This window comes from Carassius carassius, chromosome 23, assembly GCF_963082965.1.
Source record: "Carassius carassius chromosome 23, fCarCar2.1, whole genome shotgun sequence".
In the NCBI taxonomy this organism is placed as follows: domain Eukaryota; kingdom Metazoa; phylum Chordata; class Actinopteri; order Cypriniformes; family Cyprinidae; genus Carassius; species Carassius carassius.
This window is the reverse complement of record NC_081777.1, coordinates 17,030,242-17,053,668: the sequence shown is the minus strand read 5'-3', so window position 1 is coordinate 17,053,668 and position 23,427 is coordinate 17,030,242. Positions and strand designations below refer to the sequence as shown.

The following is a 23,427-nucleotide window of genomic DNA, read 5'->3' as shown; positions in this document are numbered from 1 at the left end:
ATATAGAGATCCCATGCAAATCGGGGTTGTGATTAATGAGCATGATAAGCGATTGAGTGGCTAGAATAAACAGTTTGGGAGAAATCTGGCACCCTTGTCTAACCTCGGAGCACCTCAAACCTAGGAGTCATACCAGGATTCAGGGACACAGAACTATATATGTCAGTATAAAACATCTTAATTATTTTACAAAAATTGTTCCCAAAACCTGAAAAACCTAAGATTTCAAATAAAGAGGCATGTTCAACCGTGTCAAATGCCTTATAAAAATCAAGAAATAAAATAAAGGCATCAGTATCAATAAGATCTCGGTAGTCAAGCATGTCTAGAAGCAATCTGGTATGATTGTGTATATTTCTACCCCTCATGAAAACTGATTGTCAATCATCAATAATATGTGATAATCCATCATTCAGACGATTGGCATAGACATGTGCCAATAATTTATAATCGTTACATAACAAGGTAATTGGTCTCCAGTTATCCAATAACAGATTATCTTTGTTAGGTTTGGGAATTAGAGTGATGAGACCATGTTTCATAGTGGGAGAAAGATTACCTTTTGAGATACAATCTAAATAGGCACTAGAGCTTTTCCCGGATATCACTCCAAAAGAAAAGGAAAATCTCCACGGTTATCCCATCTATTCCAGGTGAGATCCCCTTAGACATCTGTCGAACTGCCAAGTCTAGTTCCTCAATTCTTAGCTCATCTTCCATAGATTCTTTAAAGCATATTCTCATGTAAAGCATATATATTTTGTAATAATTGTTTCTGAATTTTGACTGATTTCCTACATTAAATCACGGATGCCTTTTATTTATCGTGTTATACGCATTTATGACCAGCAGAGGGCGCAAGTAATAAGTCAACACAACCTCTTGTTCCAGTGGGGGGCGCTTTTGTTCTCTGTAGGGCAGCAGAGGTTCGATCCGTTTATGTCAATCTTACTTTTAACTCGCTCAACACCTAACATCAAACTCATTTAAGTTATAACTTAACATATACGTTAAATGATCTTTTGGGTCAAAACTGACAGTTTCGCCAGTTAAGAACACCAAAATCAAATAGTGAGACAACGAGTTCTCAAAGAAGCCACCACAATGTGTTTACGTTCATAAAACTATTCATCTGGATTTCGAGACGAATTCAAACTGCATTTCGCAAAGTTATCTGCAAGCAGCCCAATAATTAAATGCAATTAATTATAACGAAAGAAAGAAAGAAGAAGAAAAGAAAAAACGAACGAGCATAATTTATATAAAATTGGTGCCATTGATATGGTTTTGGGTAAAGGAATAATTCAGCCAAAAGTGAAAACCTGTCATTTAATCAGTTGCGGGTCCCCATTTAATTTCTTATCATGATAAATAAAAGTCAATGGGGAGCAGAAACTGTTTGGTTACCCACATTCTTCAAAATATCTTCTTTTGTGCTCATTAGAAGAGAGAAAATCTTGAGGGTGACAATTTTCATTTTAGAGTAAACTTGGCCTTTTTTTTTTTTTTTTTTTGCAAGCTTTATTTCAATAAATGAACTTCTTAGACTTGTATTCTTTATAAAGTGAACTTGTCAAGGATACAGACTTAACAACAGAACGGGTAAATTATGAATGAACCGGCATTTTTACGTCTTTGCTCTTCCAGTGTAGCATAAAATATTAGTCAAATAAAATAATGGTCAAGAATGTTATCATTATGAAATATTTTAATTTTTTTTTTATAAAATAATGAAAACATAATTTACACATTAAATGTACACATCCCCAAAAGAAACTGAAAGATTGATCAGTTATCAATAGTTAAACGAGGCATTAGAGCCACTGTTTCATGCATGAAGCTAATGGAAACAGAGACAAAAAGATGAATTACAATAATGTTTCTTTAAAAAAGAGAATAGAAATAAAAGCATAAAATCAGCTTTGTACAAAAGATCATGAATCAAACAAAATATAAAGGACAAACTCAGTACCCTCTAATAATGTTACCAAATCTTGTAATTTTCACCTTGAATTTGACGTTCTGTATTTAAAAAAGAACGAAAATAATCAAAATAAATAGTCAAAATATTACACAAAAATAAACTTTCAAATATTACAGCTGGACTATACAATTTGCCATGATTTAAGAATGCGCAACACAGATGCACATAGATGTTCTCAAGTATATTACTCATATTTACCTTATAAAAATTAAAAAGAACGTAAAAACACCTCCACCCAACTATCAAACAAACATACAGTAACCCAGAACTGAGTGAGTCTGAAAAACACACAGTAAGATCTTGTAGTCACAGCAATGAGATGAGAATCTGACAAACTGGATCTAAAACAGTGGGGCAAATGAGCTTATCATTCGGATCATTTGAAGTCCAGAGTGATGATTTATAAATAAAAGCTTCCAACATGTATACAGACCTATATTTGAAGGTACAGTCCACCCAAAAACTCATTCTCATGTTGTTCCAAAACCTGTATGTCTTGCTTTCTTCTGTGGAACTTAAACGAACACAATGGAAGTCAATGGGAACCAAAGCTCTTTAGTACTTCAGGATAATTTCTTTCATGTTCCATAGAAGAAATATAGTCATACTACTTTGGAACAACATGAGGGTGAGTAAATGAAAGAATGTTCATGTTTTGGTTGGAATTCCCCTTGTTGGGAGAACATGTAGAATGTAAGATTTCAGCAGTTCAAAGCTTTGTATAAAATCACTGTCTGTACAGTCACACTACTAAACAGCTGCAATGAATCCAATTTGAATCTCTCACCCCATAAATAAACAAAAACCTATTCACTTGTCATAAGCATGTATATAGTTGTCTGTGTTTGTCTGAGCAAAGCAGACACATTATATTTTCACTTATAGTATAAAGTCAACCGACTGTTGCAGTGCTTTTGTTTTGACGGGAATAAATATGTCAGAGATGAACAGATCAGGTCATCGAGAGGCCGGCTTACGGGTCCTGAGAGAGGAGGAGATATTTTTTCCAGTCGCATCAGGTTAAAGGGATTGAGAGAGCTGATATGAGTCGTGAATTCTAACACAGCTGACCACTTTAAGGCAGACATGTACAGAGTAACATGGGGTACATGATAAACCGTATTCGATCCAGCCTGACTGTTATTCCAGTTAGAGCGCATAACCGAGTACAGTGTGGATCGTCTTAGTATGTAAACACGATGATCTGTTTATCTATTTCCAACAGTCATTTCACCAGATAAACCTGAACTAAATACAAATAGAAAAATAGAGTCTGTATGGAACACAGCTGAAAAGGGTTTCTTAGTGTCAGCTTTGCACACACACACACACACACACACGGATATATATATATATATATATATATATATACAGTGTCAAAATCTAACAGCCCAAGTTTACACACAGTGCTATGCCAAAACCATACTTAAGAGAGCAAGTGGCATTTCCTGTCACATGACTTAAAGACTGACCGATGTCCACCCACGGAGGAACCGATCAAAGACTTGGGGTGTAACATCACAGTTTTAGAAGTGGTTGGTTTCACTGGTCAGAAAGCGGCGGTTCTCCATCTACAGAGCCTTTATTGCAGAGTTTCGTTCACTACAGGAAGTCTGTTGGATGATAAATCAGCTGAGATGAGGATGGTTTGAATTATAGAGATGAACACGATGTACCTGCATATGAGAGTATGCGATGTAGAATTATACTTTTACAGTGACATGTTATCTGTGAGTCATTCCTTTTTCCTCACAATTACAGTACCGTGACTTCTCTCAACGTTTTGGGCAAGGCAGGATCGCTCACGTGGCTCAAGTGTTAATTTGACTGTGCAGTTAACAGGCCTCTCTGATGTTTAGCGTCTCTCCGTTTTACTGGCTCAAGCTTAGTGTCGACTCGTTGAGTACAAAAATACATCTACAATGAGAAAATAGTTCCGAAAGTAGTACGATCAGATGAGGAGCTCGCTCGTGTTAAGGTAGGAATCGTGTGTTTATTTGTTTAAAAATAGACACTTGTACTTCTGTACCGGCTTTAAGTTGAAGATTTAAAGTCTCAAGTCATCAGGGAGATTTTGGTTTCCCTCAGTCACACTTTGGTAAAGCTCACAGTTTGGTGTGTGGTGAGGATCTAGATGAGGGCGAGCGGGACAGTGGGTGTACTGGACAATAAGAGACTGTGAAGTAAATGAGCTGTTAGGCAGATCTCATCTTCTCTCAAATGAAAGGGAACAGTTATTTCCTCTCGGGGATGGTAGAGGATAAGAGTTTGCTGAACTTGCGGAGCTGTTCACTGGCTGAGTGTGATTCCTCCTGCAGGCGCTGGTTGTTCTGCCTCAGATTAGCCATCTCTGCTAACAACGTTGCCTTGTCCTGTTTCTCCTGAGAGGACGGGACAGGAAGGAACAGAGGAGGGAAAAGAAGAAGAGAAACATAATTACAAGGATGTCACCAAATATGTGAACCGTTTCACTTATTTTCTTTCATTTTGAATTTCTAAAGAGAACTGTCCATTATATCGGCCAGGGTGAACTGTACAAATAATGTGCAGACTTTAAATAAAGACTGAAACAGCTGAAGTCATGTGACCATGGTCAACTGACTGTGTGTTTGAATTCACAACAAAATAAATCAAAATCCCCGTGCCTAGTGAACTTGTCCTGCACTGGTCAGGCTCCTTCAATGTAACTCACTTTTTCCAGATCATTGTTCAGCTGTTTCAGCATGACTTCCAGATGATTTAGACGCCCAGACAGATCATTGGGAACTTCTTCACTGCAACACACAAATTAAAAATAAGTTAATCCCAGTATCCTTGCATAGAAATTCTTATTCCAAATATTCAAATACTTAATCCATTATTGAAAGAACGAGTTGATTTGAGGTTAAGCAAACTTCATGCAGACTTTCAGAGCTAACACTGTGCCTGTGGTGTAACACTACTGTTAACAAACCCTACACTGCAGAGAACTATATACAGAACAGGTGTATGTTTGTCTGTCTTACCTGCTGAAAGTAGGAGTGGTGCGGGGAGTCTGTGGCGTGTGGAAATGCACCGGGCTGATGACGGGTCTCAACTCATTGCCACCCGCGTGGGACTCAGACAATGAAAATAAAGAAACAGCTCTTTGCACTGTAAAACAAACAAAAAACATCAACACAGATTCAGTCACTTAGATTACAATGGTTTTCCCGTTTAAGTATTTTTATACTGCACAGGATTGTTGCAAGAACAAAAACTTAATGGTCTGCAAACCATAAAGAGGCTTACTTGTAGTCAGTGCATACTAAGATGGGTTACGAAAAAGTACATTGAAAATGACATCACCTTTATATGGATGCCCATTTCTGCCACATAAGAAAAAGTTATACTGTGGTAAATCATAATCAAAAAGTTTATAATTATGAGATGAAAATGTCAAAATTATGAGATAAAAAGACACAATTATGAGATAACGCTGAAATTAGAAAAATTAATTATTACATAAAATGTCAAACTCAGACTAAAAGTTGCCACTGAGATAAAAAGTCTGAATTATTATATAAAATGTTAAAATTATGAGATATAGTCAAAAAGACATTAGTAGTATTTCATTCTTTTTATTGCCATCTCACAAAATAAAGACACAAATACAGTAAATAAAACTATACAAGATTTTTTAAATAAACATATGATAAAAAATCTAAAATCTTTTCAGGTAAAATGCTACTAAACCAGTCCCTGAGTAAGCTTACTTGATTAAGAAAAGTTTCCTACTTGCATTAAAGCCTGGAGAGTTAAATAAATTGTCGAAATTATGAAAAAATAATAATCAACTTCAAAGTTTTTTTTTTTTTTGCATGTACTTTTTATGGAATAATTATGATTAACCAAAACATAAAATGGGCTTCCATAACTTAAAGTATCTTGGTTTGACATCAGAATCAGTCGTGTCAGACGAACACATCCTCATACCTTCATATGCTTTGGCCGCATTGACGAGGCTGGACCACTCTAGACCACAGGCAGTGTCAGGAAGGGGCATGAGTCCAGGGTCCAGTCTTCTGAGAGGTGGAACCTTATCCCTCACCTCAGTCAGAGATAACTCTGATGCAGACAATGGTACTGGAAAAAAAGTGTACCCCAAAGCTATCAGCAGAGAAAGAGTAAAGACATACCAGCTGACTATGACCAGAAAATGACATTTACCTTTCTTACTAGGCACGAGGGCTCCATGATTGGTGTTGTGTCCGTGGCGTCGAGTAGGCAGCGTGCAGGTGAAGAGAAGGTCACTGGGTGGCACTTGTCCTTCAAAAAGAGGCGTGCTTGCATAACTAGAATCTCTCCGTCCACTGCACAGACTCTCATCAGAGAAAGTACGTTGCAGGGTCCGGTGAGGAGACTGTAGAGAAGCACAAACACGCATTGAACAGATGAGTTTGATTGATTGTCTTCTTGTCCTTGTCTCTTTCTAGTGTTTGTTTACCCCATCCCGTGTTGGTGTCTCTGTAGGGTTGTCCATGATGATGAGCTTTTTCAAGTCGTCCTCAATAGTGCTCTTGTGAGATCTGCGTGGTGAGCGCAGGTCCCTCAGAGAGGCACGTAACCGGGGCTGTCCGAACACGTTCTTACTGTTCATATCCACCTGCCTGAAAGCACACACAAGAATAATCAGGACCAAGATTTAAATATGTCATGCATCTATTTCAGAATCCATCAGCCTTCTCATAAACATGAAATCTACATTTCATGAACACATACTTGTTGCTGTTGCTGTCAGTGGAGGTGGTGCTGGTTGCTGTGCTGTTCTCCTCCTGTTGCCATGTACTCTTGGTTTTACTAAAGGACTTGGGGGTGGAGTTTGAAAGCTGGGCGGAGCCTGACGTGGGTGTGACTGTTGAAGATCTGATAGGCCGGGGTTTATCGGCCACAGCAGGGGTCTTGTAGCCTTGAGGGGTATAGCAGGTCCTAAATCCCAGAAACAAAAATACACACAATTCATATGTTGGTAGGTCAGGATTATTAACACTGAAAATCACATTTATAACATGCATAATGTATTATTGTGCATGTTATATTTGTATTATTATACATATATTTGTCAGCCACACCTGAATTATCCCATATGTGTGCTGTGCTCCACTATATCCATCAAGGTACACTAGCATTCAAAAGTTTTTACTGTAGTACTTCACCTTTAACTCATGTAATACAACAGTTCTTTTTGGTCCTCAAATCACAGCATCACACTCATAGCTGTGCGATACGGCTGTACATCTACGGCCAAATCACAGCAGTGCTGATGTATAGTCATATCATACGGCTACATCCGTTAGTTTACACGGCAACATGTCTTTTTGTTGAAGTTTTTAATTATCCCTTATGTGTATTGTGCTTTGCTATGTTAATCGTTTCAAAAGTTTGGGATCAGAAAGATGTTTTTAAAAGTCTCTAATGTTCACCAAGGCTGCATTCATTTGGTCAAAAATACAGTAAAAACATTAATATTGTGAAATATCATAACAGTTTAAAGAACTGTTTTTTTTAACTGTAAATTTTTTCCTGTGAAGATAAAGCTGTATTTTCTACATCATTACTCCAGTCATCAGTGTCACATGATCCTTCAGAAATCATTCTAATATGCTAAATTGGTGCTCAAGAAATATTTCTTATTAATACCAGTGTTAAAACACTGTTTTGTGTAAACTATAATACATTTCTTAAATTCTTTGATTAATAGAAAGTTCAAAAGAACAGCATTTATTTCAAATAGGAATATTTGTAACATTATAAATGCATCTACTGTCACTCTTGATTAATTTAACGCATTGTTGCTAAATAGAAGTATTAATTTCTCAAAAAAAAAAAAAAAAAAGTGTAAACATTTCAGAATAAATACAATACCTTGGTTTGAAGTTGTCGACGTTGCCTGATCCAGGAGGGGGGAATGTGCGGGTGCGATAGTTCTTGCTTTGATTTGCAGATGCAATGATGGGTGAAGACTCCCTGCGACGACCCTCTCCTCCCGCTCCGGACAGTTCCTGCAAGCCGCTGTAGGTAGCAGAACCATGCAAAGGTTTATGGGGGGTGCCTGCAAGGCTGCGGCTAGGTTTGGCTCCTTTATTGTTGGGACTTGGCGTGTAGAGAGATGCATCGATGCCACTGTCACTGGAGCCTCCCTTGCCTATATGGTCCGGGTCGGGGTCTGAGGGGTCACTCAGGGCACCGGAAACCACCCCTCCCACGCTGTCAAACCAGCGCTCGTCGCTGTGACTGCTGGAAGCATTGCTGGAGAGCGTGTTACTGCTGGAGTGACTGGAATAGTGTGCCTCACCCTGAGAGAGAGCAGGAGGAGGTGTGATCACTACACAAGGGCCGAATGAAACAACTTCCTGGTTGACCTGATGAGGATGAGTTCTTACCTTAGAGTGGCGGTTTGGAGAGTCCTTCCCTGCAACGTCCTGTCGAGTCTGTCTTCTCGGAGCTGAGCCCACTGACACACCACGTGATGAAGCAGGAACATGCCACATAGGTTCTGTCCAACGCAAAAACACAAAAGGAGTAAAGTCCAATTCACACTGACACAAAACTGTTTACATGCACTTTACAAGTTTCAAACCAAAGCAATAATTTATCTTTTTAAAATGTTATATAAACATCTAAAAATACATTTCAGACTATTTGAGTATTTTATATATATATATATATATATATATATATATATATATATATATATATATACTATTATAGTATTTATTAATATTTTGAAATCACCTTTTATTTTTATATTTTCAGATTTCATTTTAATTTTAGTTTAAGTTTCAGTAATTTTTTGCTTTGGTTATTTTTACTAGTATTTTTTTTTACTATTTCAGTTTTAATTTTATTGTTGGACTTCAGCTTAAAATCGAATTTATTTCAGTTAGTTTATTTCTATTTAAGAGTTTGTCCATCTAATATTTACATTTTGTTCTATTTCAATAAAAAATGACTTTTAATCATTTTAGTTTTAGTTAACAATGACAAGACTTAATTAATGCCTGAATAAAGACCAGTGATCTCCAGTGAAACCCAATGGTTTTTGTAAAGAAGCCTATATTTACAGTGTATCCAGCAGAGGGCACTCAGTGATGGGGCGGTACACAAACACATTTACAGCTGTTTTTGTTTAAAGACCTCTGGATCATGCGTGTTTGTTTACCTGACTTGTTGCGCTCCATCGTGCTTTCTTGGCTAGTGAAACCAGATGATGATTCTCCACTCGAGACATCGACTGTAATGTGTGGATCAAATGGCTGGAGAGGCCGCTGGACTGACCCAAACCTACACACACAACAAATATTAACATGTTATTAAATACATTCTTATTTAATCTATGTTAACCAGCTAAATTCAGGTTGGCTGGTATTTTATTGGAGAGCAGGGATTTGGAAGAACGACGTGGTTAGAGTTAGCAAAACAGTGGAAAATGCTTACAGCAGTTTTAAAGTCAACATGAAACACTGTTCACAGAAAACAAGGGATGGGATTTTAGTCATCAGAATGTTTTTGATTGTAGAAAGGGTTTGTATATGACAGGTGGCTGAAGGGGAGTTTAGACACAAAAGCCAAAAAAGGAAAGTTGCCCCAGAGGCAGATAAAGACTTTAAAGTCAGAATAAAATGAAATTACAGACAGATCTTTTGGTCTGTATTGTGATGTACTTCCAAACATTTTATTTTGGTACATGCAGCAATGAATCAAACACATTATGAGTATTAAGAAACCAAACAGGGTCATTTTTGACACAGTGCAGCAAAGTCTGCATCACACACATGCCACATTCAATCCAAAATCTGTTGCAACCCAAATGTTCTGTCACTTGTCACCTTGGGAGTTTGAGTGGTGATGTACGGCTGAATTTGATGGGACTAATAATAGCACTCATTAGCACATCTCGCTGAATCACCATCATAAACAGAGTCAGTGTGAAATGTTAACAGACTCACAGTACCCCAACAACTCTCTATAACACCCTAATGCACTTTAAACTGTAAACACATTCAGGAAAACTGTAAACACTGTGTGAGCTTTAAGATGCAACTGACTTTGATATTAAAATGTATTTCCAAGTGAAACCGAATATCGCATTATTATCTCTAGCTCACAGAAAGCTGAAGTTTGGAAAAGAAGCGTTAAACGTGCTATATGTAAGATTTTGACTGATTCAATCCTACATACAGCACCTTTAAGGATGATCTGCTGAAAACTGATGTCAGCGGAAAATGAAAATGCTATTTCAGAAGGATAGCTAATTTTCAGGTGTTGACTTAATATTAGGAAGACAATTCATTTCTGTAGATTACCTTTATTAAAGTTTACTATATGGCTAGTAATGAGTCCTAACAAAGTAATCCGGGTCCATTTTGATTTTATGCAGATTTTAAAATATGGTTCAGAATCAATTATCTTGCTAATAAAGCTCTTTGTGAGCTCTATAAATATTTAAATGTGTTTGTCATGGGGATGGTGTTTGGAGGGAACAAGCCCTAATTTAGATGCAGAACAGCCAGGATATGCTAATCAATGACCTACTTTTTTAATTACATTAAATATAAATGCATGTGCCTAGGAAAAAGCTAAAAAAAAAAAATACAAAGTCGGTCAACATTATTTGTTTTGCACATTTCTTTTCTTGTTCCTAGTCTTATTGTGAGCCATTCAGTGTATGTTAACTTAAAAAAAAAACCAAGCATTCAAGTTCCTCAGGTTGAACAGGACAGCTAACCACCAAGGACACAATAGTGCACAATGAAAGTCTGTACATGCCATGATCTCTGCATTATACACATAAACAATCACACACAAACACACAATAGGCTTGTGAATCAGCAGCAGCCGAGGTCTAGCTGATACATGCCTCAACCACAGACTCTCATTTACCATCAGACACACCCACTGATGATGGTAAACAGCACCTAAAGATCTTCATTTCTATCCTCGCTATCATTTATTGCTTCTGCTCTGCATCACTTCCCAAAAGTTATGTGAAAGATATGAAAGCAATACAGATCCAATAACGTCTCTGATAGCAAACAGTGTTGGGAAGTTCAGTTTTTTTTAAATGGTCAGTTTTGGAGACCAAACTGTCAGGCGTTGTTTCTGCATTCCACTGCTGCTTTTCCATTGTTTTTCTACATATGATCGACCACTCAGCGTCTCACACATGACACAGCCTTCTAAAAATGCTGCACTCAAGTTAAAAGTAGTTAGACATTTTAAAAAAATGCATCTCTATACTTGCCATTTTTTTAAATTCCATTTCTGTGTGAATGCACTAAATTCACGTATGTCATCATGCACTGCCACTTTCTTCTTACATAACAATTTCAGGTCAAATCAGTATTAAATATCCATTTATTTATTCAATCAGTAGCCGTGTAACAATCTAAAATTATCTGGTCATTATCTCAAAATAAAACCCTTCAGAATGAACACCCTGGCAGGATTGTGTACATCTCCATATTGTCAAAATGCTTAAAAATATCAGCCCTAGTTGCCAATGAATTGCCTATCTATGAATTTTAGTGTGTCAATCTCTCAGAATTCTCATATTCTGAACTAAAACAACTGACAAGTCAGATGAAAGTGTTGTATTGATGCCAAAAGCTTCAAAATACAAAACAACTGACCCGTCCCGAGTGGGTTTATAGTGGACAAAGGGTCCGCTGAGTCCTGGCACCCCCAGCGCGCTGGAGATGAACCCAGAGCCCGGACTGGAGAAACTAGCCGAAGGGTTTCTGTACGACATCACTCTGTCCCCGGTAAGAGGAGACACACTGTAATGGTTCTCTGGGTAACTGACAGGCCTGTGGGAAGAGACAGGCCTGAGAGAAGAAACCAATAGTTGGTTTCCTTGAGATCTGAACTATATGCTGAAATGTCTCACCTTTTAGCAGAGATGTGTTGGGGCTCTCTAAATGGAATGGGGACCAGGGCTTTGGGTGTTCGGCTGGGGACTGGTGGGGCTCCGCTGGGGGTCCAGCGCTGAACAGAGCTGTGTGTACCAGGTGGGCTGTCCCAGCGCCATACTGGGGTTCGCTGCCCACTACGATACCCTGCAGCCACTGGCTCCGCTTCTCCCTTCTGCTCCATCATCTTCATCTCGTACTCCTCCGTACAGCCCCTAAAAACACACAGTCATTCCATACATTATTCAAATTGAAATATGTAAATAACTAAGTACTCTAAAACGGTCATCAGTTCATCACTTTATACCTCAAAACAATATATTATTTATACACTACTAAGCGGATCTTGGTCAAGTAAAGCTAAAATGGGAGCAGACTGCTTGTCTCAAGTCAAAGGTCTGGCTATGTGAGACAAGGTTGATTATGACAGTTTTAAAGCCTATGTGCCAGACAAAAACTCTTCATCCCGTGTTAAAAGTTACAGATTTTAAGGGATGTTTCAAAAGAACAGTTCTGCAGTAATTTGAGTGTGTACTTGAGCACAGCGGGTCTGGTTCACTGACAGATTAGTCCAAAATCCCTGTTGACCAGTACACTAGCCCCTACTGAATGCCAAACGGCATGAGGATGAAACGCTCTCATCAGCGCCAGAATCCTTCTGGGTCTCTCTGCTTTCTGATGATGATGAGAAACTGAAACCCACTCTGTGTCGGAAGCCACCCCCCTCCCCCCTCCTCCACGTCAGCACTTTCATACAAGGACTCAAGTCAAGGTCACTGTCCTTTAATGTATCTTTCCTGACAAAATCATTAAAAACTTACAGTACTGTTTAGAAAAGTTTCATTTAGCAAAGATGCATTCAATTAATCAATAGTGACGACTGTTCATCAAAGAATCTAGAAAAAAATGTGTATCCATTTCCACAAAAAAAAAAAAATAATATTGATAGAGAAATTATTATTAATTCAAATAATATAATTGTTTCTAAAGAATCATGTGACACTGAAGACTAATGGCATCACAAGAATACATTAAAACAGTCATTTTAAATTGTTACAATATTTCACTATATTAACAATTTTTCATCAAATAAATGCAGAGACTTTATAAACATTTAAAAAAATATTTCCAGTAGCATATGGTTACAAGCCTAGGAAGCCTATTAAAGCACTGCTATCCTGGCTATCCTACCAATTTCAGCCACTAGCAAAAAATAACCAACAATTCTGCACAATTCACCTGATATTCCAACCCTTACTCTAGTAGCACCTTCTGCCCCTTGACATCTATATTTCATACATCTTCATCTTATTGTAAGCTGCTACCTAATATTATACCCCATCCACAGGGAGGGAGTAAAAGACAGATGAACCAAGAGTCAGAAAGCCCAAATGAGACAAAAGAAAACAAGGAGGAGAGTGAGAGGAGGAGGGAGAGTGGAAAACACACCAGACTCCACAGCGCTTCTGTCTAATACACCAAAAACTCTCTTCTGAAGACCACAAGGGCACATAAACTAGCCATGACTGGACACGCTGAGAATGTATAGATGGCAGATAAAGACATAGAGGACGTAAACTGAATACTAACTATCAGCTCAATGTGATTATATAAACCTGCCAGCTACAAAGGTGCCCAAAATCTCTGAGATCACTAACAAAAAGGACCATTTTACATTTTAATTTAACACAACAATTTCATTACAAACTATGAGTATAGCAATGTGAATGAAAACTTAAAATAACTATTGCTTTGATAACAGCAGCCAGTGATGGTGTTCTAATCATTATATTGTGTCCCTGTAGCTCAAGTGGTAGAGCATTGCGTTAGCAAGCACAAGGTTGGGGGTTTGAATCCAAGGGAACATATGTTAGGAAAAAATTGTTAAACTGAATGCATTGTAAGTCGCTTTGGATAAAAGCGTTTGCTAAATGCATAAATTTAAAATTTAATTAAATTTAATTTTAAATTTAATATTGTGGCGACGAATTAAGAATTTGACTTTATTTGTTCCCATTTTGTAATTAAGTCATGACTGCATTTTAAAGTCACAATAAAAACAAAGTAGTAACAGAAGAAGTGCTTCTATCCGTCCAAGATCTGAATGTGAGCATGTGGTCGATTGTTAAAAGGAGAGGAGTTTAAACAGATAAAACAATTGGACACTAAATGTCTACAATTCAGCTAAAATGAAGGAAAAAATTATAAACAAACCTATGTATCCCCTCCTAATGCTGTGTAGGGCTGCATAACTTTAAAATATTAGAACATTTTAAATAGTAAAAAAAAAATGTAATTGTACAAATGTTAATACAAATCTTGGTAACACTATTTTACAGTATATTTGTTACACATTACATACACTTACTATAGTAATAACAGTAAATTATGCATAATTACATGTAACTAACCATATAGCAAGTGCATGTTGTTAATTTATATTAAGGGCACCTTAAAATAAAGTGCAACTCAAATCTTATGTATTTCATATTTTAAATCAAATTGTAAAAAAATTCAAAAATTTCTACAAACCTAAAATGTTAATTCCAGGATTCCATAAAAATCCCATATTTTCAATGTGATCTCAGACTTTTGAATCCTACCATATATTGAGAAATTTAGACATTTTTAAACAATTATGAGCCCTTTTTTTCAAGATGTTAAAGACATAAGAAATAATAATTTTTCAGCACACATAAACACTTCTTAATCAAAGAGACTGAAGCCACACTTGGACAAAGGCTAGAAAAAGCCTAAGCGTGAAATACATGAGCACAGCCTCATGTTGCTGCACTGGAAATCTTCCTCTTCATCACTGAAAGAGTGCTGTCAGCTCAGCTCCACCACTCCTCTTTTACTGCCATCCATCTTTCTATCCGTCCAACACCTTCACCGTGTCCAAGTATCCTGTATAATTCCTTGTTGTAATACAACTGAGCTCCAGCGTTTCACATCCATCCTCTCTTTGTCTCCAAGCCCATCACTAACCTCCGAGTGTAGACCAGACTGTTATATCAGATGTCCGCGGCAGCGCCATGAGGCTCTGACTGACAGTTGAAGTACAAACGAGCCCTGACAACCGTACACACACACACACAGATTTCTGCTCTCCACCCATCCAATCCTCTCTTTCACTATGATAACAAGAGGAAGGAGAGAGAGGGAGGGTGAGATGGAGGGAGAAAGAGGAGGAGGGGTGTTTCTTCCACTTTGTTTCCGAGCGAGGAGGAGCTCAGACATGCCTCAGCATCTACGGTCTTTATATTCTTTCACTGCATGCTAAACACGCCGCCTGTTCCCTGTCAGCCTCACGCCAAACACATTTCTTAATTAAACCCCCTTTATTTATTTATTTTTAGCCCCTTTTTCACAGATTCCAGGCTTCAGTCTCATGCAATCTGCTCCTCTGGCACTTCTCGACAAACAGAGGCTGGACCGCTGAGAGGGAAAGAGATACAAACAAGGGAAAACGAAAGAGATAGAATGACAGAAAGACAAGCATGTCGAAGCATGCAATTAACACGTTCTTTCGTTCCACGGCACAGAGTGGGTGGGGGGTGTTGGGATGCATGTGTGCGCAAGAGAGAACATCTCAAAAGGAGTTTATTTAACCACAACCGCGAACACATGTCCCGCAAGCACGCAATCAAACACGCTGCTGAGTAATTAGCCCCTAACAGCAGCCACTCAGAAGAAAGTTCAGAGTCACGCAACGCTAAACTGTCAAACATGCACTATGAAATTAAATGTGCATTAAGAATTTAAAAATTTCAAAACTGATTTTTAAGACCAAAATACGAATTTTAGAAGCGCTTGCAAATGTACCTTTTTCGATGCAGCAAAACTGAGGCTTCACATAATCACTCTTTTCATTTGTAAACTGTTCCATCCCTCTCTCCTCTCCTCTTCTAACACTCTCTTTCTATCTGTCCCTCTCTCTCTCTCTCTAACACTCCCACTCACTGCTCCCCTGAGAACTGAGGCGTCTGCCAACGTTCTCAAAATCTGGTGAGAGCCTGTGTATGTGCGTGAGCGCGAGAGTGTGTGTTGGTGCATCAGACAAAGAGGAGGTACAAAAGCTTTTTCCCTCTTGTTTGAAGATACTGTAGTGTTTTTTTGCATTACCTATAAAAACATCTCTGAATCTTTGAATTATGTCAGAGGGGTTCCAGCCGGCGGGCATTGGCAACAAGCAGCATTAATTCTGCCACGAGGCTCGTCATTAATCTTTCCAAAACGAGAATGGGTCTCCAGAGGGGTGCAAAAAAACAAAGTTACAAAAAAAAAAAAAAAAAACCCAATAACAACAGCACTGTCAGATCTGAAATGTGCTGCTGCCCAGATTTTAAGCTTGTTTTTTGTACAGAATGACTATTGCGGAGTTGGAGTTACTGCCTTAATCTGTCAGAAAATGTCTATTCTGTGAAAGTGAAAAAAAATCACATATAGGCATTATATTTGATGTTATCTGTCTTATTCAAAGAGAAGGATTCCAGGATTGCACAGGTTTTTTGCTGGGCTGGACTGTAACTGTATATCTGGCGTTTTGTTTTGTTTTTTTACATCCACACAAACAGACGTAATTGATGTTTTCTGGATCTCTGGAACATCATAGGCACCAATACAGGAACTGGAAGCAGTCGACGCTCTTTTCTCTAGACTATGAGACAGGCTGGAGTCCGACAGTCTTTTATGGTGTTCTCTTTTAATGATTTATCAAAGCGGAATGAATTTAATGGAGTCACAAGAGCTATCTAACATTCAGATAAAAATGTTGGGCTAATGGCTCTTTGCCCATCCTCTGAAGGGGTATTCAATTAAAGTTCCAAGAGCTCTCATCTCTACATTTCCTTCCCAGTATATGTCCAAACAATCATACCTTAAACTGAATTTGTAGAATATGAAATGAAATTTCAAATTACTGCAAGAGCAATAACATGGCATTATGGATTGCGCAAATTATTTTTAAATAAACCAATAAAAAATTGTTTGTCAGGGCATGTACAGGAACAGGGAATTTATAAATGAAATTCATATAAATAATGATTTGTGGTTCTGACCTGGACCATGGTTTTTTAATTAGAAGCCTTTAAACCAGTCCAGGCTCTGGTCCGGATCTGGGGGGAATTGAATCCCCAAGATTTCCCAAAAGGCTTCTACTAGGTTGAATAAACATCAGCACTGCACATTTCAAAATCAAAATGCAGGGCAGTGTTTTTCTATGAAAGTATCTTCGAAAAGAACATGCCAGAAAATCTTGATTTCATTTTCAATTTGTCCTTACTGTAATGCCTGATAAAGTAGCATTTGTGTGCTCAGAACTTATTAGATTACAGCCGATGCTGGGGAAACAGCTGTATCTCCCGCTCCAAAAGCACCTCCTGCTGGCCGAAAATGAATATGCAAGTTTTGAGCCATGTATTATTACTATTAATAAGGGTTCTACTACTACTACTATTACTATATCTTGTGCCCTGCAATAAACTTTTATTTGTACTTTTTTATGAGATGAAGAAAAAAAAATGTTGTTTCCATAATTAGACTTCATAATTTATATTTTACATTTCATGTTATGGCTGATAACTGATAACCAGCATATTTAAAGGGAAAGCCCACCAAAAATTAAAATTTCTGTAATTAATTCCTCACTCTAATTTCATTTCAAACCCGTAAGCCCTTTATTCATCTTCAGAACACAAACTAGGATATTTCTGATAAAATACAAGAGCTTTCTGACCCTGCATAAAAAGCAACGCATATATAGTGGCTCTGTAGTTTGCACGATGAATCAAATGTGATTGTCATGCGCATTTTGTTAGTAAAGCCGGTTCTGTAATCAGCAGTAAATCATCATCACCTGCTTTCAGATGGAGCTGCATTTACTACAAAGAGCTGTAGTTCACTTACATATTAAAAAAAAATAATAATAAATTTGCAGACGATAAGAAGATAAACCATATATTGTCGTAGTCATGTGTTTATTAGTCATGTTGAATCAATGAAAGCAGTTAAATCTTCTGTTTATTCAGCTGCAGTGGTAGGCATTTCCTGGTTTTCTTCTTCAGGCTTATTTGGATTTTCAGCGCGAGAGCACCCTCTGATTTACTGCTGATCGCAGAACGTGCTTCTCTGAAAGATAAGCACTAAAATCGCAGCTTCTGTTGAATCATGGTTTTGATTCCATTTCAATTAATTGTGCAGCCCTAGTTTCAAGAGTTACTAAATTGAGACCGCTTAATTCAGCTTCAGACATATCATTTCAAAATCACCTTAAAGATTTAAAGATGCTAATATACCAGTGTTCCTCAAATCCAGCCCTTGAAACTCACTGCCCTGCAGAGTTTACCTCACATCCTGATCACCTACCTGTAATTTTCTATGAATATCTCTGATGATCTTGACCTGTTTAATCAGGTATCTTTGATTAGGATTGGAGCTAAACTCTAGAGGACAGTAGCCCTTGAGAGCTGGATTTGAGGAACCCAGTCATTCACTGTATATGCTAGGGGTTGCACAGACTAATCGACTAATCGAATAGTCGACTTCAATGCTCTGCTATGACGCTTTAAGCTTGACGTCAACTAGTCGCCGGTCCTTTAGAGGGCGCAACAGGATAATAAATATTTTAAGGACTTTCACATTTACGCACCGTTTCCAAACATTTAAAATGACAAATAAATGTATACTCCAAAAAGTCCACAAGACATGTGTGATTATATTACCAGATGCTCGAAATTGAACATGAGAGTGCACATTCTAAACAGCTTATTGTAGAGGTAAGTTAATTGCTGTTCTACTCTAATGTGCTGCCGCACTGTAACGCACACACATAGGCTATAGACAGTAGCTCATACATCATGCGCAGATCCCTCGCGCACAGAATCTTTCAGCACAGAAATGTACCATCAACGCTGTTCTGTGATTTCTTAATAAAACAGCTTAAAAACTGAAAAGTTCAAGCATATATTTGGTAATAACTAATTCCAACAGTGTCACTACTACTAGAGAGATGCTGCCATGTAGAATAGTGATGTGTCGTTCTTGAACGATTCGTTCATTTTGAACGAATCTTTAATGTGACTCGGGAAGAACGAGTCGTCTCGGGGAGTGATTCATTCAGTCGCGCATGCGCATTATTCTATAGGTTCTGTTCTAGTAGTAGTGATTCACCTGTCAGTCAATGCAGTCTTGAGCCGGAAAGAGAATTGATTAGTTCATAGTTCGGGTCTATCGGGTTTTTGACTCGTTCCTTAATCACGTGACAGCCACATACGCTAAAACAAATGCAATATGAGCCGGAAAGAGAATTGATTAGTTCATCTCATGAGTCTTTGGGTCGGGTCGAGTCATTCCTTAATCACGTGACAGCCCCATACGCTAAAACCATAGACAGTAAAAGAATGCAGTATTGAGCCGGAAAGAGAATTGATTAGTTCATCTTTCGGTTCTTCGGGTTATTCGTTCTTTTGTCCCGTGATGTGACAACATTGGCTAGAGTAATTATTAAATCAGATTGTCTGTATAAACCATACTTTTGTAACATATGACACTTTATAAACATTAAAAAACACTGTGTACATACTTTTGAATTGTTGTTTATTGTTTATTTTTGTGCCCGAAAAGCTTTGTAACAAAGAGGACAACTATTCCAAAATAAATCAAAATAATAAAAAAGTAAATAATTAAAAATAAAATTAAAATTAAAAGATAATAAAGCCACAGGGTCTAATAACCTTAACAAATGAACTTTAAAAGTACAATATAAAAAAAGAAAAACTAAATATTGCACAACAAGCTTTGCTTTTTTTATATAATAATTTAAAATTAATACATTTTAAAATAAATAACACTTTTGTGCCAAAATAAAAACTTTATATCAAAGAGGATAACTATTCCCCAAATAATTTTAAACCATTTAAATAAAAATAAATGAAAATTAAGAGATACTAAAGCTACGGAGCCTTATAACAATAACAAATTACCTTTAAAATCACAACAACAACAAAAAATATTGCACAACAAGCTAGTCTTTTTCTAAATAAATAAAAATAAATAAGCTTTAAAATAAATAACACACTGTGGCTATATTTTTAGGACTTGCTTTAAGGCATGTTTGCATTAAAAAAACAAGCTCCCTGACCTTGGATGGGCTGAGTCTGTTCTATCTGAGATAATCTGCCCAATTTTAGAAAAAATTCTTTCAGATGGCACAGATGTGGCCACAATGCAAAGTCTTGTCTTTGTGACTTCAGAAAGGCTTTTGTATACTGGTGAACATCTCCTCCACCAGGCCAGAGGGTCTGATGTGCGGGGTAAGAGTGGCTCTGCAAGGTAGGCCTGCACCTTTATAGCATCTGATGTCTTAGAAGAGGTAGCAGAACGCCTCAAGCTTGCTACCCTCTCGTCAAAGTCTTCCCAAAACATGGCCCCTGCACTGGCAGTCGCACCAGGATCTGAAGTATCCTCCTCACTCTGAGCTGGGTTAAAACAGTTAAAGCTGAAGTTATCATAACTTTAATGTTTTAAACTAACATTAATAATTCAAATTCAAAATTTTATTTGCTTTTAATGTATATGTCATTATGTCCTTTTTTGAGCAATCTTCTTATACATATATTACACCAATATGTCAAGTCTGCCTAGGAAAAGCAATTATTATACCAGCAAACTCAAAATTGGAGTAAAAATGAACAAACTAGTATAAATACTTTTTATTGTAAGCTTGAATTATTATATTATTATATAGCCTAGTGTTTATTTACCGATAGACAGTCAAAAAGACAAATTAATCAATATTTTATTTATAACAGGGTTTTATTTATTTATAAAATAATAACAAACCACAGATCCTCAACAAACAGTAACAAAAACACAGTGACAGAAATGTCAGAAATAGCGTATGGGGCTGTCACGTGATTAAGGAACGAGTCAAACTCGACCCGAGACCCGAAAGACTCATGAGATTAACTAATCAATTCTCTTTCCGGCTCAAGACTGCGTTAGTTTTGCGTATGGGGCTGTCACGTGATTAAGGAACCAGTCAAACTCGACCCGAGACCCGAAAGACTCATGAGATAAACTAATCAATTCTCTTTCCGGCTCAAGACTGCGTTAGTTTTGCGTATGGGGCTGTCACGTGATTAAGGAATGACTTAAACCCGAGGACTCTTGTCAGATAAGAGGTGAGGTGAGCTAATCACAGACTGAAGACCCAGGTAAAGAAGGAATTTTTTTTCTGTATCTTATAGCATTTTAGTTTTGTATTGTTTTTAGTGTGATCAACGTTTGCGTAAGTACTAGATGTGTTGGGGAAGTAACACATAACATTTTCATTACATTTTGTAATTACATTACGCTCGCTCTCTCTCTCTCTCGCGCTCTTTCTCGCGCGCGCGCTCTCTCTCTCTCTCTCTCGCGCGCTCGCTCTCTCTCTCTCTGTCGCGCGCTCGCTCTCTCTCTCTCTCTCTCTCTCTCTCTGTCCGTCTTAAACTGACAGGACTTAAAAACACAAAACTTTCACTCTACGATGGTTAAGCTGTGCAGTAAATCCGCGAATCACATTCGTCAAGGGCCGGGCGGATAACGGATCAACTACGACAGCTTACATCGCACATCCTGTGATGTGACTATCGTGGATTCGTACATCGCGATATCGATGCTTAAATTTAAATTAGCTATTTTATAGGAGCAATAGCCAATGTACGCAGCGCTGTGTCATATATCATAGCTGTGCACAAGGTGTTTTTCACAGCTCTAGACTTTATTTGTTCATTGATGACATCATCAGCGACTAGTCGACTTCAACATCACATAAAAGTCGACTTTAAAAAAATCTGAAGTCGTGCAACCCCTAGTATATGCATACCAAAAATCTGTCAGATATGCACAAGAACCAACAATCTGAGTGTGTGATGCACTGCACACTGCTACTGTCATTCCTCTGTGCCACCTCAAAAAGTATGTCTACATATCGTTTCAGCTGTGGCTTCTGTGACCTAATAAATCACACTCATGTCTTCTGATGTTAACTGTATTGTGAGGAATTTGATTTCATTTGATTTATCATTCAGCAGTCATCTAGATTTTAAAATGGCGTCAAACTCAAAGAATAAGTGCAAATTCCCATAAAGCTCACCTGCGGGCCCCTCCCTCTTCGAAAGGTGGAATAATGACCACTTTCACGGTGACTGAAGTCCGCAGTAGGTCGATCATCTGCTCGTGGGAGAGCGTCACTGCGGCAACTTTGCAGATTTCCACCAAACGGCTACCCTGCCGGAGTCCCGCCTGCCAAGCGAAGCCGTATTCCTCCACTTCGGACACAGTTCCGTCCAAACGTACATGGAAACCAAGTTGGCCTAAACCATTACGCCGTAACGTCATATCAACCGTCTCACAACCTATAGTCAATGCCTGCAGTAAAAAACACAGACAGGAGTTTAGAGGCATATCCCATAATGCAAACCAATTCAATGTCCATGTATGTTGCGTCAGTACCTTTAGTCTCTGCACAACCTCTCTGATGTCTTGCGCACTGCCCTCTGGTACCCGTAAGGCAACATGGTCTCCTCTGCCATAGAAAATCTTCAGTGCAAGTCTCTCTGCCGTCCAACCAATCACATCAGCACAGAAACAGTTAAACACCACCTCTTTGGTGGAGCAGTCCGCCAGGACAATGTACTCGTTGGAGATGGCGAGAGCACAGGGAAGCTCGGCTACTCCGCCACTAAAGTCCTGCGCAAGTACACGCCAAATCAGCGCCCCTAAGGCACCCATTTCTGCTCCCTCACGTGGCCGGATGCGTTCCTTGCGTTTGGAGGCCAGTGAGATGAGATTGTTCAGCTTGCCAGCAGTGTCGAGTGGCGTAGTGGAAACGCAGTTCTCCGCCAGGTCCCGCAGGTATCCTTGACGCGTGCGTGTGGCCATAGCATGGAACTTCTCTGATTTGTGTGCAGCGTTCTCTGCGTTGATGATTTTAGCCAGCAGGAAAGCGCGGAAGGTAGCTGGGTCCCGGAACGTCACGCCATTTGAAGGTAGTGCTGGACCAAACGGAGGGACGTCCTTCATGCGGGTCACTGCCACACTACAGGAAAAAAAATGATCTATTACTTAGTTCCACCAATCCCAGTAGGTCTTTCACTGACTGAACTACATTTTCATAACATATCTCAGTAATTGGCTACAGGCATACATGCAATACTGTTCTTAGCTAGGAATGTCAAGGAAACAAGGCCAACCTGTAGCAGGTGTTGTCAGAGCAAGGGTTGTGCACACGGACAATGACGAAGACGTGCTGGAAGTGAGAGCGAATATTCTGTGGCGTGAACGGTTGGGCTCCTGGCTCCTGGAATATAATCGTGACTATATCATTTCCTATGTGCCTCTTTCTTAGGAGCTGTGAGAGAAACGAAAGGGAGAATAAGTCAGAAGTTTAATGCAATAAAAAATCAACTAGATTTTAACTTTTAGAAAATGCTGCCACAGTGTTGTAGATGTTTGCCGGGATGTTATGTGGTT

General features: G+C 38.4%; 1 protein-coding gene across 5 annotated transcripts in view; it reads right to left on the bottom strand.

The window, feature by feature from the left end:
* Positions 1-2,268: 2,268 nt before the first annotated feature.
* The window catches only part of LOC132101395 (signal-induced proliferation-associated 1-like protein 3), a 104,322-nt gene continuing 83,163 nt past the window's right edge, over positions 2,269-23,427 (bottom strand). For 3 of the 5 annotated variants that reach the window (XM_059506323.1, XM_059506321.1, XM_059506324.1), the window contains 15 exons: positions 23,148-23,305; positions 22,408-22,993; positions 22,049-22,323; positions 11,892-12,128; positions 11,635-11,829; positions 9,165-9,286; positions 8,386-8,498; positions 7,868-8,298; positions 6,725-6,931; positions 6,450-6,612; positions 6,173-6,365; positions 5,939-6,088; positions 4,990-5,116; positions 4,677-4,758; positions 2,269-4,365 (listed from right to left, as the gene is read on the bottom strand). In XM_059506323.1, coding sequence (XP_059362306.1) covers positions 4,219-4,365; positions 4,677-4,758; positions 4,990-5,116; positions 5,939-6,088; positions 6,173-6,365; positions 6,450-6,612; positions 6,725-6,931; positions 7,868-8,298; positions 8,386-8,498; positions 9,165-9,286; positions 11,635-11,829; positions 11,892-12,128; positions 22,049-22,323; positions 22,408-22,993; positions 23,148-23,305 — 3,186 coding nt within the window. In that variant the 3' untranslated portion in view covers positions 2,269-4,218. The remainder of the gene's footprint in view (positions 4,366-4,676; positions 4,759-4,989; positions 5,117-5,938; positions 6,089-6,172; positions 6,366-6,449; positions 6,613-6,724; positions 6,932-7,867; positions 8,299-8,385; positions 8,499-9,164; positions 9,287-11,634; positions 11,830-11,891; positions 12,129-22,048; positions 22,324-22,407; positions 22,994-23,147; positions 23,306-23,427) is intronic. The other 2 variants (XM_059506325.1, XM_059506326.1) reach the window with 2 other exon arrangements.